The sequence below is a fragment of the Pistacia vera genome, unplaced genomic scaffold (assembly GCF_008641045.1).
Source record: "Pistacia vera cultivar Batoury unplaced genomic scaffold, PisVer_v2 Contig4, whole genome shotgun sequence".
Taxonomy (NCBI): Eukaryota; Viridiplantae; Streptophyta; class Magnoliopsida; order Sapindales; family Anacardiaceae; genus Pistacia; species Pistacia vera.
Genome location: NW_022196223.1, coordinates 207,121 through 219,701, shown reverse-complemented (window position 1 = coordinate 219,701; position 12,581 = coordinate 207,121). Strand labels below are relative to the sequence as shown.

The 12,581-nt window shown below is 34.4% G+C and overlaps 2 protein-coding genes across 2 annotated transcripts in view; both read left to right on the top strand.

The window, feature by feature from the left end:
• Window positions 1-7,643, top strand: part of LOC116141474 (cell division cycle 20.3, cofactor of APC complex-like) — an 11,385-nt gene extending 3,742 nt beyond the window's left edge. Inside the window, exons 7-10 of the mRNA XM_031426981.1 lie at window positions 6,601-6,673; window positions 6,737-6,876; window positions 7,033-7,224; window positions 7,491-7,643. Of these exons, the coding sequence (XP_031282841.1) occupies window positions 6,601-6,673; window positions 6,737-6,876; window positions 7,033-7,224; window positions 7,491-7,643 (558 nt within the window). The remainder of the gene's footprint in view (window positions 1-6,600; window positions 6,674-6,736; window positions 6,877-7,032; window positions 7,225-7,490) is intronic.
• Window positions 7,644-11,071: 3,428 nt separating this feature from the next.
• Window positions 11,072-12,566, top strand: LOC116141509 (chaperone protein dnaJ A6, chloroplastic-like). The gene is made up of 2 exons (XM_031427016.1): window positions 11,072-11,349; window positions 12,375-12,566. The coding sequence occupies exons 1-2, from the start codon at window positions 11,116-11,118 to the stop codon at window positions 12,495-12,497; spliced, it is 357 nt and encodes a 118-aa protein (XP_031282876.1). The 5' UTR covers window positions 11,072-11,115; the 3' UTR covers window positions 12,498-12,566.
• The last annotated feature ends 15 nt before the right edge of the window (window positions 12,567-12,581 follow it).

Genomic DNA, 12,581 nt, shown 5'->3' with positions numbered 1-12,581 from the left:
GGACACGCAAACTGACTCGAACATCCTGTTTATCAAAATAATAATAATAATAATAATAAAATTAGGGAAGGCAAGTTGACAGAAAGGAAAGTGTTTTCATTGTTCCTGGAAACAGAAAACAAAGTGGGAGGAGAAGAAACGTATTGAGTGAGGAATGAATGTGGTCATGTTCTGCTACCATATAAGCATTTTGTGTTTTGATTTTTTTGTATTGAGTGTTATTTGGTCAAGAAGTGTTGGCCTATTTGAATTAAATTTGGTAGGCTTTCAACTTTTATTCGACTTGTTATAACTTGGTTTTGGAAAATGAGTTCTACGAAGGGCGTCGTCAAAGTATACTCAATAGGGTCACTTGACCCTACTGAAATTCTGAAATTATTAAAAACAGGTATATGTTTTATAGTAATTAACAATTCTGACCCCATTAAAATTATTCATATTTTATTGAATAATTAAAGTAGATTAATCATATATATTATACTAGATTTACTAGTGTAACATGTTTCAACTATTTTTGCTTTGTTAATAAGATTAATTTACATAATTTTAGTAAACCTTTGTGTGTTTGACCTTTTTTGTAGTAAGCATTTATTGGTTTCAAAAATGCGAACAGAACCCTGTGTGTTTGCTCTTTTTCGTAGTGAGCATTCATTGGTTTTGGAAATATCATCGGTTAAACTTTCAAATTTATCAACAATTTTATCAATTTAAACTCCAAAAACTATATTAACCTCCAAACGTTGTTGACAAATTTTAGATATTAGATTGATTGAATTTGGATGAATAGTAAAAATGTCATTTCCTTACAAACTTAAACAGAATAACCTAATAGTTCGTAAAAAATATGGGTCAAGTCATATTTTCGAAACCAATGAGTGCTCACTACAGAAAAATACTAAACACACTAGGTTAGGTCATATTTTCAAAATCACCGGGTGCTCACTATAAAAATGGCACAAAGGAGCTTTATTTTATAAAAAGGGGAGAACAACATTTTCCCACCCAAGGTTTGGCAAAACGACACTTTCCCATCCATCGTTAGGTTCTATTATGTTTTCTATTAATATTTGACTAAAAAGACAAAAATACCCTTACATATTTGACTTTATAATTTTTTTATAATTTTTTAATTAGCTAAAAAGTCAAAAAAGAAAAAACAATTAACCCCAACTAAAAAGTTAAGAGTAATGCTGTGGAATTGTTTAAAGTTAAATAACTTTAATAATTATTTATTTATTTATTTATAATGTCATCAATAGCTCATAAATATTATTCAATAATCTACTAAATTTATAATGTTTTCCATAATATAATGTTTTTCATTTTTACTAATTAACATAGAAAATCAATATTCCTAATTAATTAAATAAATAAAGGAAAAAAAATATCTTTACATTTGAACTAATAAATAATCACTTTGGCTTAACTAAATTTAATTTATAATAAACTAATTAAGAAATAAACTATTTAAGGGTATTTTTATCTTTTGAGTAAAATATTATTAGAAAACACTAACCAAACCTGACAAAGGGTGAGAAAGTGTTATTTTGAAACTTCACGGGTGGAAAAGTGTCGTTTCGCCAAACCTTGGTGTATAATGGGGGTTGCACATTTAGATGATAGTGCTTGTATGTTTATTTATGAAACAAGAATTTTTGTGATAAGATCAGTTCTTACAAGACACCATATGTGTTAGGCAGTAAATCCACGCAGCATGGATTCACGTCACATGTCCTAAGGTCATGCTGTCAATCATGCCACGTGTCATTCTATCTAAGGTTTACTTCACTTGTAGGTCTACCAATGCAACAACATATATACTGATCTCTCACCTTATTGGGGGATCCTTTTTACCCTAATCTAAACTACCTCATCCAAATTGAGAGTAATCTTCGCTTGCACACGAAAAACACGCAAGAAAAGTAATACCATAGTAGTGGACACAAGATTTGCACCTTGCATCTGAACCACTTTAAAAATTATTTGTTTATTATGTTTGCTTGCCATTTCCATATTGATTTAGCATTAAAATACCAATTTACTACAAATCCTTATGTAGATTTTGTCAAGAAATTTATGTACTTCTCGTTGATGTAAAAACTGCATCAACATTTTGGCACTAGGAGGAGGGTCTAGGCCACTCCCAAGCCCCTCACCCCATAGGGGCTGTGTTGGTGCCAAAGTCATATTGGTTAGGATATGACGGCTTGGTCACTTATACAACACAAAGACATCCTCACCACCTAAAGGCGTATTTTTAGGACAAAACCGTGTAAACCCTGGGCCCAAAATGGATAATACCAACAATATGATACGATGGAATATAAAATGTTGTTTCAAGAATGAAAGATTTGTATCGACATTGAAGCCTTGCACAATGAATTTCACTTTCGTAAAATGTCATTTCTCCCTGGTTGATTGTACTGTGCTTTTTTTCTTCCTGGTTGGATTCTTTGTCTCACTCTTTATTGCTCGTAGATGATAAATTCCGCTTATTATGCTTTAGTAACATTAGGTTAAAGAAATTTTAACAGATTTTCTAAATTGTTAGGGTGTTTGTGATGATTGTTGTTGTTTTTGTTCAATCTTCCTGACTTTGCAAATCTAGATTGGTGTTACTGAATTGTATGCAAAAATCTAGAAGTTGAGTCAGTTCACCATTTAACTTCTCTAATCTTGTTAGGATCCCTCGTGTTCCAGGCTTTGAACAATGAAGATGATGATGATAGATCAAACATGATGGTGGATATGCCATAATCTGTGTCAAAACTGAGTTCAACAAATATACCAGCTAGCGATGCGAGGCCCAAGGAGGTTGTCNGGGTTTTTTTTAAATAAGTAATTTAGAAAAAGAATCTTTTTATAAATTTCAAAATAAGGTTATTCACATTTTTTTTATTATTATATTGATATTCGATACAATTTAATATTTAATGCATATTAAAAAATAAAAAATAAATATTCAATCTTTACCGACCTAATGCATTAATCTAATCGCTCAAAAATTGAAAAACATGCACCCAATTTAAATATTAATTTTTTAAGTGGTGTGGTTGGGAGGTTATAGTTAGGGGCCATTGGGCTAACTGTAGCTTTGTCATTGTTTTGAATTGTTTTTTCTGACTATCAAGGGATATATGATTAAATTTCCCCAGAGATTTGGCTTAAATAACATTTTTGTCTTATAGACTTTTCTAGTAACATTTTGATCCTAATTATTAACAAATTTCAGGGACCAAAATGTAACTAATAGTAGGGGTGAGTAGGTCTGGGTACCCGTCCAAAATCAAAAGAACCGGAACTAGAATCGGAACCGATCGGTTCCTTGGATTTGGAATCGAAACCAGAACTGACCGGTTTCGGTTTGTAGAAGTCAAGAACCAAAACCTAAAACATAGGTTCCAGTTTCGGTGTCGAGTGCCTAATTAATTTTAATTACCCCATAATTTTTATTAAATAACAAATACACCTAAATAGTTTACAAAAATTATAGTTCAGTCTCGGTTTCCACTCAGGAACTCAGGTACTCGAATCTCGATTTTGGTTTTGGTTCCAAGTTCCTGCAGTGGTAAAACCGGAACTAAAACCACATAGTACCAGTTCCCAGTTTTTGAGAATCGGAATTGACCTTGTGAAGGCCGGTTTCGAGTAGGAACTGGAACCAAAATCCCGAGTACCCATCAGTTCCGATTCTATCCCAAACTTATGCTCACCCCTAATTGATATAGACCAAATCGACACCAAAAACTCTATAAGATTGAAGGGTAATTAAGCCAAACCTGAGGGATGAAATTGTTATTTTCTCTACAATTCATAAAATTAGATAAAAAATACTTCAACATGTGCAATCACTTGAAAGAATCTTATGATTTGATTATAAAATATGTAAAATATGTAGTCATAATTGTTTGTGTTTTGTATGACTTTTACACTAATTTTTTTTAATCATTAATATAATTTTTTTCCATAATAATTCATTTTTATTGTATTTCCATTCCATTAAACGTTAATGTACTGATTTTTGTGTTAAAAAATTAAAATTGTAAGACTTGTAGAAACCTCATTTATCAAAAAAATAATTCATATAAAATTCATTTATTTTACGATTGTTTGTATCGTAAAAATATAAATTATATGGGCTTTATTTTTCTAATCAAGATCCAATGGGTAATTATGGGCTTTATTAAAACCTACGAATTAGGGCCATTCAGATGGGCTTTGGTTTTATAAGAGTCCAATGGGTAATGGATTTGAATAAAGTTATCCATATACGAAATGTATTTTTTTGTAATGGATTTTTAGCCCCTACCTAGTTGGTCTTCAACCCCCACTTTTAAATTTATCTTGTATTTTTACAAATTTAACCTTAATTTAAATTAATAGAAATAAACATTATAATTTCTACATACACTCATATTATATTTTACATTTTTGTTTTAATTTTTAACATTTAATCTTATATAAACCCTAACCCTAAATTAATATTATCATTGAAACCTTTTGTTTTATTTTAAATATTTGTTTGTTTGATGAAAATATAATACTGAAATTATGGAAAACATAATGAGATGAATCTGAATATGAAATTAAAGAAGAGAAAACAAGTTGAAATTAGGAAATTGGAGAAAAAAGTGTGCAAAGAAAAAACCTAATTAAGTTTGATTTGGGAAAAAGGGTATAAAACAAAAAAACTAATTAAGTTTGAAACTGGGGAAAATAAACCTAATTAAGCTTATAGAGTTATTTTCATTATTAAATACGGTTTAAAGAGTTTTTTTTTTTTTTAAATTATTGAAGGGATTTACTTAGCCATGACCCAGGAGGTAAAGATCAATTAGATGGGGGCTATAATGTTAGAATATTTCCTAATTGTGGGCTAACATTAATTATATTTTGGTTTGATAAAACCGAGTAAATACACAGTCCAATGAGATATCCTGATGGACTTAATGCGATCATTCTGGGAGGGCCCATTACACTTTATTTTGGTAATCTGGGTCGATGACAAGTGTGGGCTTGGGCTTGTAATGAGTTTTAGAGTTTACTGGACCTTTAATGGAATGACCCAATAAATTGTTATAAATTGGCTAGGTTTCATTTCCAGAATGTGATCATAGGCTAGACCTCATTAGGAAGTCGTTATTCTAGAGCTTTTTAAAAAAGGGAAGACTGGTTATTACTTGCAAGGAATTCAAGGAATTCAGAAATTATGGTAGGATCAGGTTTTTCTAATCCTTAATCTTTGAATTCAGTATTCCATAATCAATATGCAGATCTAAGGATTGATTGTTAGAATTGAGTGGAATTCACGTTAAAATTCCTACATAAAAATCACTTCCCAATGTCTTTTCAAGTGGATTTAATGTTACAAACATTGGGTTTAATCATATGTGGCACGTGAGTATGGAGAAATAGTTGTAAGAATAAATGGATCCAATATAAACATAAATTATTAATTTTGACAATTTAACTATGGCTTATAATTCATAAAGTTTATTGTCAATAAACATCTATTAGAGATATTGTAATAGTTTAGGCCCAATTGAATAGATCGTTTTGACTTAAAAATTTAAGTTGATATAACTTAACGTATAATATAACCCTATCATCATAAAGTTTATAGTTTGTGTTGAAGCGTAAAATAGGAAATAAGATTATCCTCATTAAAGACTGTCTTCTATATTAGGTTAGAATCAAAGCTATTAAAAATTAGATCAGTTATAATAGGAATGTAACAATTTACTTCCTAGATTAGTCTTTTGTTTTTGCTATAAATTCATGGTACATTTCATTGTGAAATAATAAGTAAATACAAAGTGTTTCTTCACATGGTATCAGAGCCAGGTTTCTGAAATTCCAAATTTTTTTTCTCTCTTTCTCGGCAATTTTTTTTTCTGGCGACTGTTCTTCGGCAACGATCAGGATCTGGTCTAATCACACCAGACTGATTGTCTTCTCATCGTCGTCATAACCCAAGTGGTTTTGTCATTGACCGTCGCTACACGCGCCCTCACGCGCCAATTTTGTTTCCGTCAGCCTCTGCTCCAATCAGCTTTTCCGGCGAGTGTGAGCTTTCACCGCCACCAGCATCTTGTTCCTCTCCATCTCGCCGGCAAAACCCTTCAAGGTATTTCCGTCAGCTTTTGCTCCGGTCTGTTTTTTCGGCGAGCGTGAGCTTTTGCTTTTCTGTCAGCTTCAAGACACTCTGACCTTCTTCATGGATCCTCCTTCATCAGCCTCTCACTCGCATCCAAGTAGTTTTTCTTTTTTATCTCTCCCTCCCATCACCATTGAGAGATTAATTGGGACTGCTAATTATTCATCATGGGCTGCCTTTGTCGAATTAGGGTGCATAGGTCAAGGTCTGGAGGATCACTTGACCACCAAGGCTACCGATATTACATCAGATAAGTCTTCCTGGACTAAAATTGATCCTATGTTGTGTAGTATGTTATGGCAAACTATTGATCCCCCCCTTCACCCTATTTACAAATCTTACCGCTCTTATGTTGATATTTGGAGTCAGGCTAAACTTCTCTATACAAATGACATTTAACGTTTATATTATGTTTGTCCAACTTAGTTCATCTCAAACAACAGGATATGAATATGTCGGACTTCCTTGGTAAGATGGCCTCCTTTAAGACAGAATTCAATCTGCTGTTACCAGCTGGTAAATCTGCGGCAGAAGATTTGGCTTAACGGGACAAGTTCTTTATGGTCTTGACACTTGCAGCTCTAGGTCCAGATCTTACATCTGTTCGAGATCAAATCCTTTTTGGATCTACTGTGCCTTCCCTTGATGAAGTGTTTGCCAGATTACTTCGTGTTTCCTCCCCTACTACAGTGCATTCCCCTGGTGACTCTTCAGTTCTTGTTTCTCAGTCCCACACTTTTATTAAAAGAGAACAGGGCGATCGAGGTGGCAGAGAAAATCGACCCAAGTGTAGTTACTGTCATCGATGGGGGCATACTAGAGAGAAATGTTTTAAGTTACATGGTTGACCTACCCGGGTTGCTAATATTGCTCAGGTTGATCACTCTGATCTTCATTCTGAGTTCTCTACAGTGCAGGTTCAACCCTCCTTAACTCTTACAGGTATTGATTATGATGAATACTTACAGTATCAGGCCAGTAAGCAGTCTTCTTCATCCATTGCCTCTGTCGCTCAAACAGGTAATTCAGTTGCTTGCCTTACTCAGTCTTCTGCTCTAGGACCCTGGGTCTTGGATTCAAGTGCCTCGGATCATATTTTTGGTAACCCTTGTTTACTTAGATTACAAATACTGCATCTTTACCCCCTGTTACTTTAGCTAATGGGTCTAAAGCCGATGTTCAAACTATTGGTTGTGTAAAACCCCTCCCCTCCTTAGAATTAGACTCTGTGCTTTATATTCCCAACTGTCCCTTTAATCTCGTGTCTGTCAGTAAACTTACACGCTCTTTAAATTGCTCTATTCGTTTTGATATTGACTCTGTTGTTATACAGGACCGCAACACGGGACGGATGATTGGCACAGGACGTGAGTCACAAGGTCTCTATCATCTCCATATCCCATCTACAGCATGCACTGTCTCCGAGTCTCCGGATCTCCTTCATAATCGTTTGGGCCATCCTAGTCTTTCCAAACTTNATCCTTAAGTCTCATTGAAAACCTTATAAACTCAATATTCCAAGATAAGTCACAAATGCAATGATGGTTCCAAAGTTCGAACTTAGAAAGTCAATAAAGGGAGCAAACTTTGCTTGTGTTGCCATGCTAATTTACTCTAAGCAATAGATTTGTTGAAAGAATTGAATTAACCTCAAGAGGTTGACTTGGCAGTTAAAGAGATTTACTCTCTTTCCTAAGTTTCTAGATTCATACGTTGGGGCCCTTACCACAATAACATTGTGGCTTACCTAGTCCTTTGGGCTTGTAGGGTGCTTAGTAGACCCTGAGAATTAGTTGAAGTGCCACAAGCTGGTTTAGATACTCTGGTTACCAAAAAAAAAAAGAATTGAATTTGGCTTTTCTTATAATAGTGACGCAGCGAGTTAGCGTGATAAAACAAGACTAGCATTCGACTACACCTTTAGAACTGATAACATAAGTCTCAAACCAGAAACTTAAACCTTAAAATTTGAAGTAAAATCTGACTAATTTATTGAATAACATCCAAAACGAAAAATAAGTTTATATAGGGTGACAACCAACCCTAATAAGACTCCTAACAACAAAAAGAAACAAAAACTAAATTAATTAAAACAAGAAAACCTGAAATAAAATAGGAAAAAACGCGCAAACAACTAAAACAGCCCCAAAACACGCCAAAATGGTGGATTTTGACCTTGAAAACAACCTCTAACCAGCTATAGCATGTTGCCACATTGACGGGCTTGAAATAAGTTTTCTAATGGTATCTTACGGGCCCTGTAACTCTTCTCAGATCAAAAGTTATAGCCGTTTGAATGAGACATATTCATTTAAGACCTTTGGGCTTTACGTATGGACTTTTGACGTTCAGTCTGCTCCATGAATTCATACGCCAGATGTTCTACGTCAAATAGTCATCCCCTGACCATTCCATAAAATCATCAAAATTCGATCACTAATCCCAATAGCTAACTTTTAGGGGGCGTTTGGTTAGAAGTAATGTGGTATTACTAGAGTTATGCCATCTTATATTACTTGATTACTACGTTTAGTTGTTAAGTAATATAAGATTATCTTAATCTTCAAATACTAATAGTAGTTACTGTTGGTAATATTAGAGGTAATCTGATTACCACTATTTTCTTAGGTATTCTAAGATTACCAGGGTAATTTTTTCTTTTTTTTTTTGTTACAGTTCTATCCTTTATTGATAAAATTTTAGGACAATAATGCCCTTATTTTTAGGACAATATAGTTTTTACTATTTCACCCCAATTAAATAACTTTTTGGACAAAATTACCCATGAATTCAAAACAAATTGCAGCCCACCCAAGCCCCCCCTCCACCCACCTGCCGCTGGCAACCAGCGCCATGGCTAGCCGTCGCCCCTACCGGAATGGCACACGAAAGGCTAAAAATTGCTGCCATGCGCCGATATGGCCATTTTCGGCCATATATCTGGCCGAAAATGGCCAGATCATGCTAGATCTGGCCGTTAAAGGCCAAATCCGTCGATTTGTATGTCGATGGCCAGATCTGTCACTTCTAGTCATTTCCAACCAGATCTCTGGCTGGAAATGGCCATACGGCACACGGAGGTCATTTCCTGCCTTCCGTGCACCGTTAGGTTGCCAGCAACCGACAGTGGCTGGGTTGGTGAGGGTGCTTTGTTGATTTTCCAAACTTTTATTATGGGGTTGTTTTTGCGAAGTTTTTAAATGCAGTGGGGTTAAAATAATCCAAATAATAATCAATACTAAAAAATAATATAATAATAATAATATATAATTAGAGGATAATTCAGTAATTTAAATAACATACTCACCAATTTATTCATCTCAACCAAACATATTAATATAATATACCCACCAATTAACCAAACACATTTTCCTAAAGAATTCTCAGTAATTTTTACAGTAATCTAACATTCTTAGTAATCTAATATTTCCTGAACCAATCGCCCCCTTAGATAAGTCTTTTCTTTTCAAATTCATCTAATATAGTATATACAATGAATGTAGATGCCAAATAAATTAGATGACACCTAATATTGATGCACCGTGAAAACTAGTTGTTACAATTGACCACTTCCAACCCCAATAAATGATATTATTCGTTAAAATACAATGGATAATGACACAAAAATAATTGAATAATCTTAATTGACGTTGGTTTTTGAGTGGGCCTAAACAATTATAATTGGGCTAGAATGGATCACTCCAACCTTGAGTGAGCTGGGGCCAAGTTATATTTGGGCTTGGAAGTGGAATCTGGGTGTCTCCATTGATGCCATATCAACACAAAAGTTTCATATGAGAGAGTAGGGATACAAAGTTTGGATTACCTTTTGGGAGTATGTTTTCTTTTAAATTTATACTAGTAAACTTTTTGTGTGAGGGAGATGTATAATTAGCTGAGTGAGGCCTTTAGTGTTTCTTTCCAAATGAGGGCTAAAGCCGCAAAACTACTCCCCTTTACCTAGCTCACATACATTTCTTTTTTCTCTCTATTAAATCCACAATCCAAATTGGCCGGTAAAGTTCTTTTGGAGTTTAGTGTAAGCGCTTCAGCTACGGATACTTGTCTTATTGGGGTCTTGATTAGGGGTGGACAGGTCCAAGTACTTGCCCAAATTCAAAGGAATCGGAACTGGTCGATTCTTTGGATTTGGAACTAGAATCGACCAGTTTCGATTCCTAGAAGCAAGGAATTGGAACTTGAAACATAGGTTCCAATTTTGATTTCGAATACCCAGGTTAATTTTAATTATCCATTACTTTTCAAAACATGACAAATGAACCCTAAAAATTGCATACACCTCCACTAGTTTACAAAAAATTATAATTCAGTCCCGGTTCTTACCTGGGTACCCGGATCTCGGTTCTAATTCTCGGTTCTTATAGGGGTGAAACCCGAATTGGAACTTGAACCAGCTGATTCCTGGATTTTAGAACCGGAACCTACCTTGTGAGGGTTGGTTATGGATAGGAACTGGAACCAGAAGTTTAGGTACCCACTGGTTTTGGTTCTGACCAGTTCTTTTGCCACCCCTAATCTTGATTGATAATCTCTATAACAATCTCACGTAGGTAATGGTTATTTTCTCAAATTTGAAGTTTAAGTTATTATAATGGGACAATTAATTACAATTTGAGAAGTTTTATACATTCTTGTATGAATTGAACTCTATAGTGTTGAGTCAACAATTTGTTAAAGCTAACCCCTAACACCCGTTAAATGACCCTTTATTGCTAACTTTTGTAATTTGTTGAAGTTATTTGATATTTAGACATACAAACAACCCTTGAATGTAACTTTCCCTAAATTACGATATAGACATGGACCAAGCCGGGCTCAGCCCAAGCCCAATGTAGGCCCGAGCTCGATATCTATATTTCGCTATCACCATTTCTTACTGTCTGCAAAGCTTAAACGAAGACGCCAAAACGAAAACTCATGCATGTACATGAACCATAATGCAGGCGCAACTCCTGGTGGGACCCATCGCTCCCATCAACGGCTCCGATGCTTTCTCCTCCCTCTTCAAAACCGGTCTCCTGACTTCGACCAGCCACCGCAGAAGATCCCGCTCAGCGGTTGCGTCGGCGGCGGCGATCAACGGCGAGCAGAACCACTACGCCGTGCTGGGCGTCGCTTACAGTGCCACGTCAGCGGATATCAAGAAGGCTTATCGCCTCCTCGCCCGAAAGGTAGTATTAGTTTCAGTTCGTGTTTGTAGTTATGTTTGGCTGGTGAGAAAGTGTGAGAAAATATGAAAGAAAGTTTATTTTTTGAGTTTAAAATGTCATTTGATAGTTAATTAGTCTTACTATTTTTTCTAAATTTTGCTCTAAACTTCAAATTCCAATATGTAGTGTGTTAATTTATAGTATTATTCAAACTCAGTATTAAGTTTAACTTTCATGAAATTATATTAATAATTATATAGCTAAATTAAGGGTCATACTAGAGATTTGTGTTGCCAGTTAAAGTTATGAATGTTATTAACAACATGAGACTTGTAACATTTACAGGAATTTTATGCATACAAACTGGGGATATAGACTGATATGATATTGCTCTTTTACTGCCAATTTTTCATATCATTCATCCTTGCTTATTGAGTCGACATTTTGCATTTCACTTACCAGACCAATTTGTATATATGAGTTTTCTGTATAAAGTGTGCCTATGTAGTAATATTCTAACGCATGTTACTGTAATGATTCTTTATTATATTTCATGTTTTAATGTTACTAATATGATGTTTGATCATACCTATGAACTTTGGATGTAATCAAACCTGTTGTTTCCGTGCGGTACGAATAGACCTTGGATGTTATCAAACCCATTGTTTTGATAATGGTAACAAGTTTTTGAATCTTGGTAACATAGCAGCTTCCTTATATTGATTTATGACTAGAAAGATTGAATTCGGTAGCTAAGTGTGAGTGCAATAGATTATTTCATTCTCTCGATTGTATTGTAATAATTTTTTAATAAGGCCTACCCTTATGAATAATTAAACCTGAAAAGATTTGGTTTGGACCTAACCCTTGTCCTCTGTGCCTGTTTTTACTCATACGTCTTGATTTTGAATCTGAATGATTAGTCCTCCCTAAGATTCATCTTATTTTTATTTTTATTTTTTGTTGAAAATTTTCAAGTTAAAAAGTTTCATTGTAATTGTAATATGATTTGTTTGTATTCATGTGTCTTCACGCTGTGGTTGCAGTATCACCCTGATGTTAGCAAGGATTCACAAGCTGGTGAGGTGTTCAAGACTATCTGTCATGCATATGAAGTGAGATTTCCATATAACCTTCTTTGTCTGTGTCCTACTAATAAGTGCTTTTAATTTGTTTGGACTGACTATCTAAATTTGATACCAATAAATCTTCTTGGTTTATTGTTTCTTATAGCTGTTTTAATTTTCCTTGAA

What these genes read in the sequence shown, in the direction of transcription:
- LOC116141509 (XM_031427016.1), top strand. Translation starts at nt 11,116, where the DNA reads ATGCAGGCGCAACTCCTGGTGGGACCCATCGCTCCCATCAACGGCTCC. An exon ending in ATCGCCTCCTCGCCCGAAAG is followed by an intron (nt 11,350 to 12,374) that starts GTAGTATTAGTT and finishes CTGTGGTTGCAG; the next exon opens with TATCACCCTGATGTTAGCAA.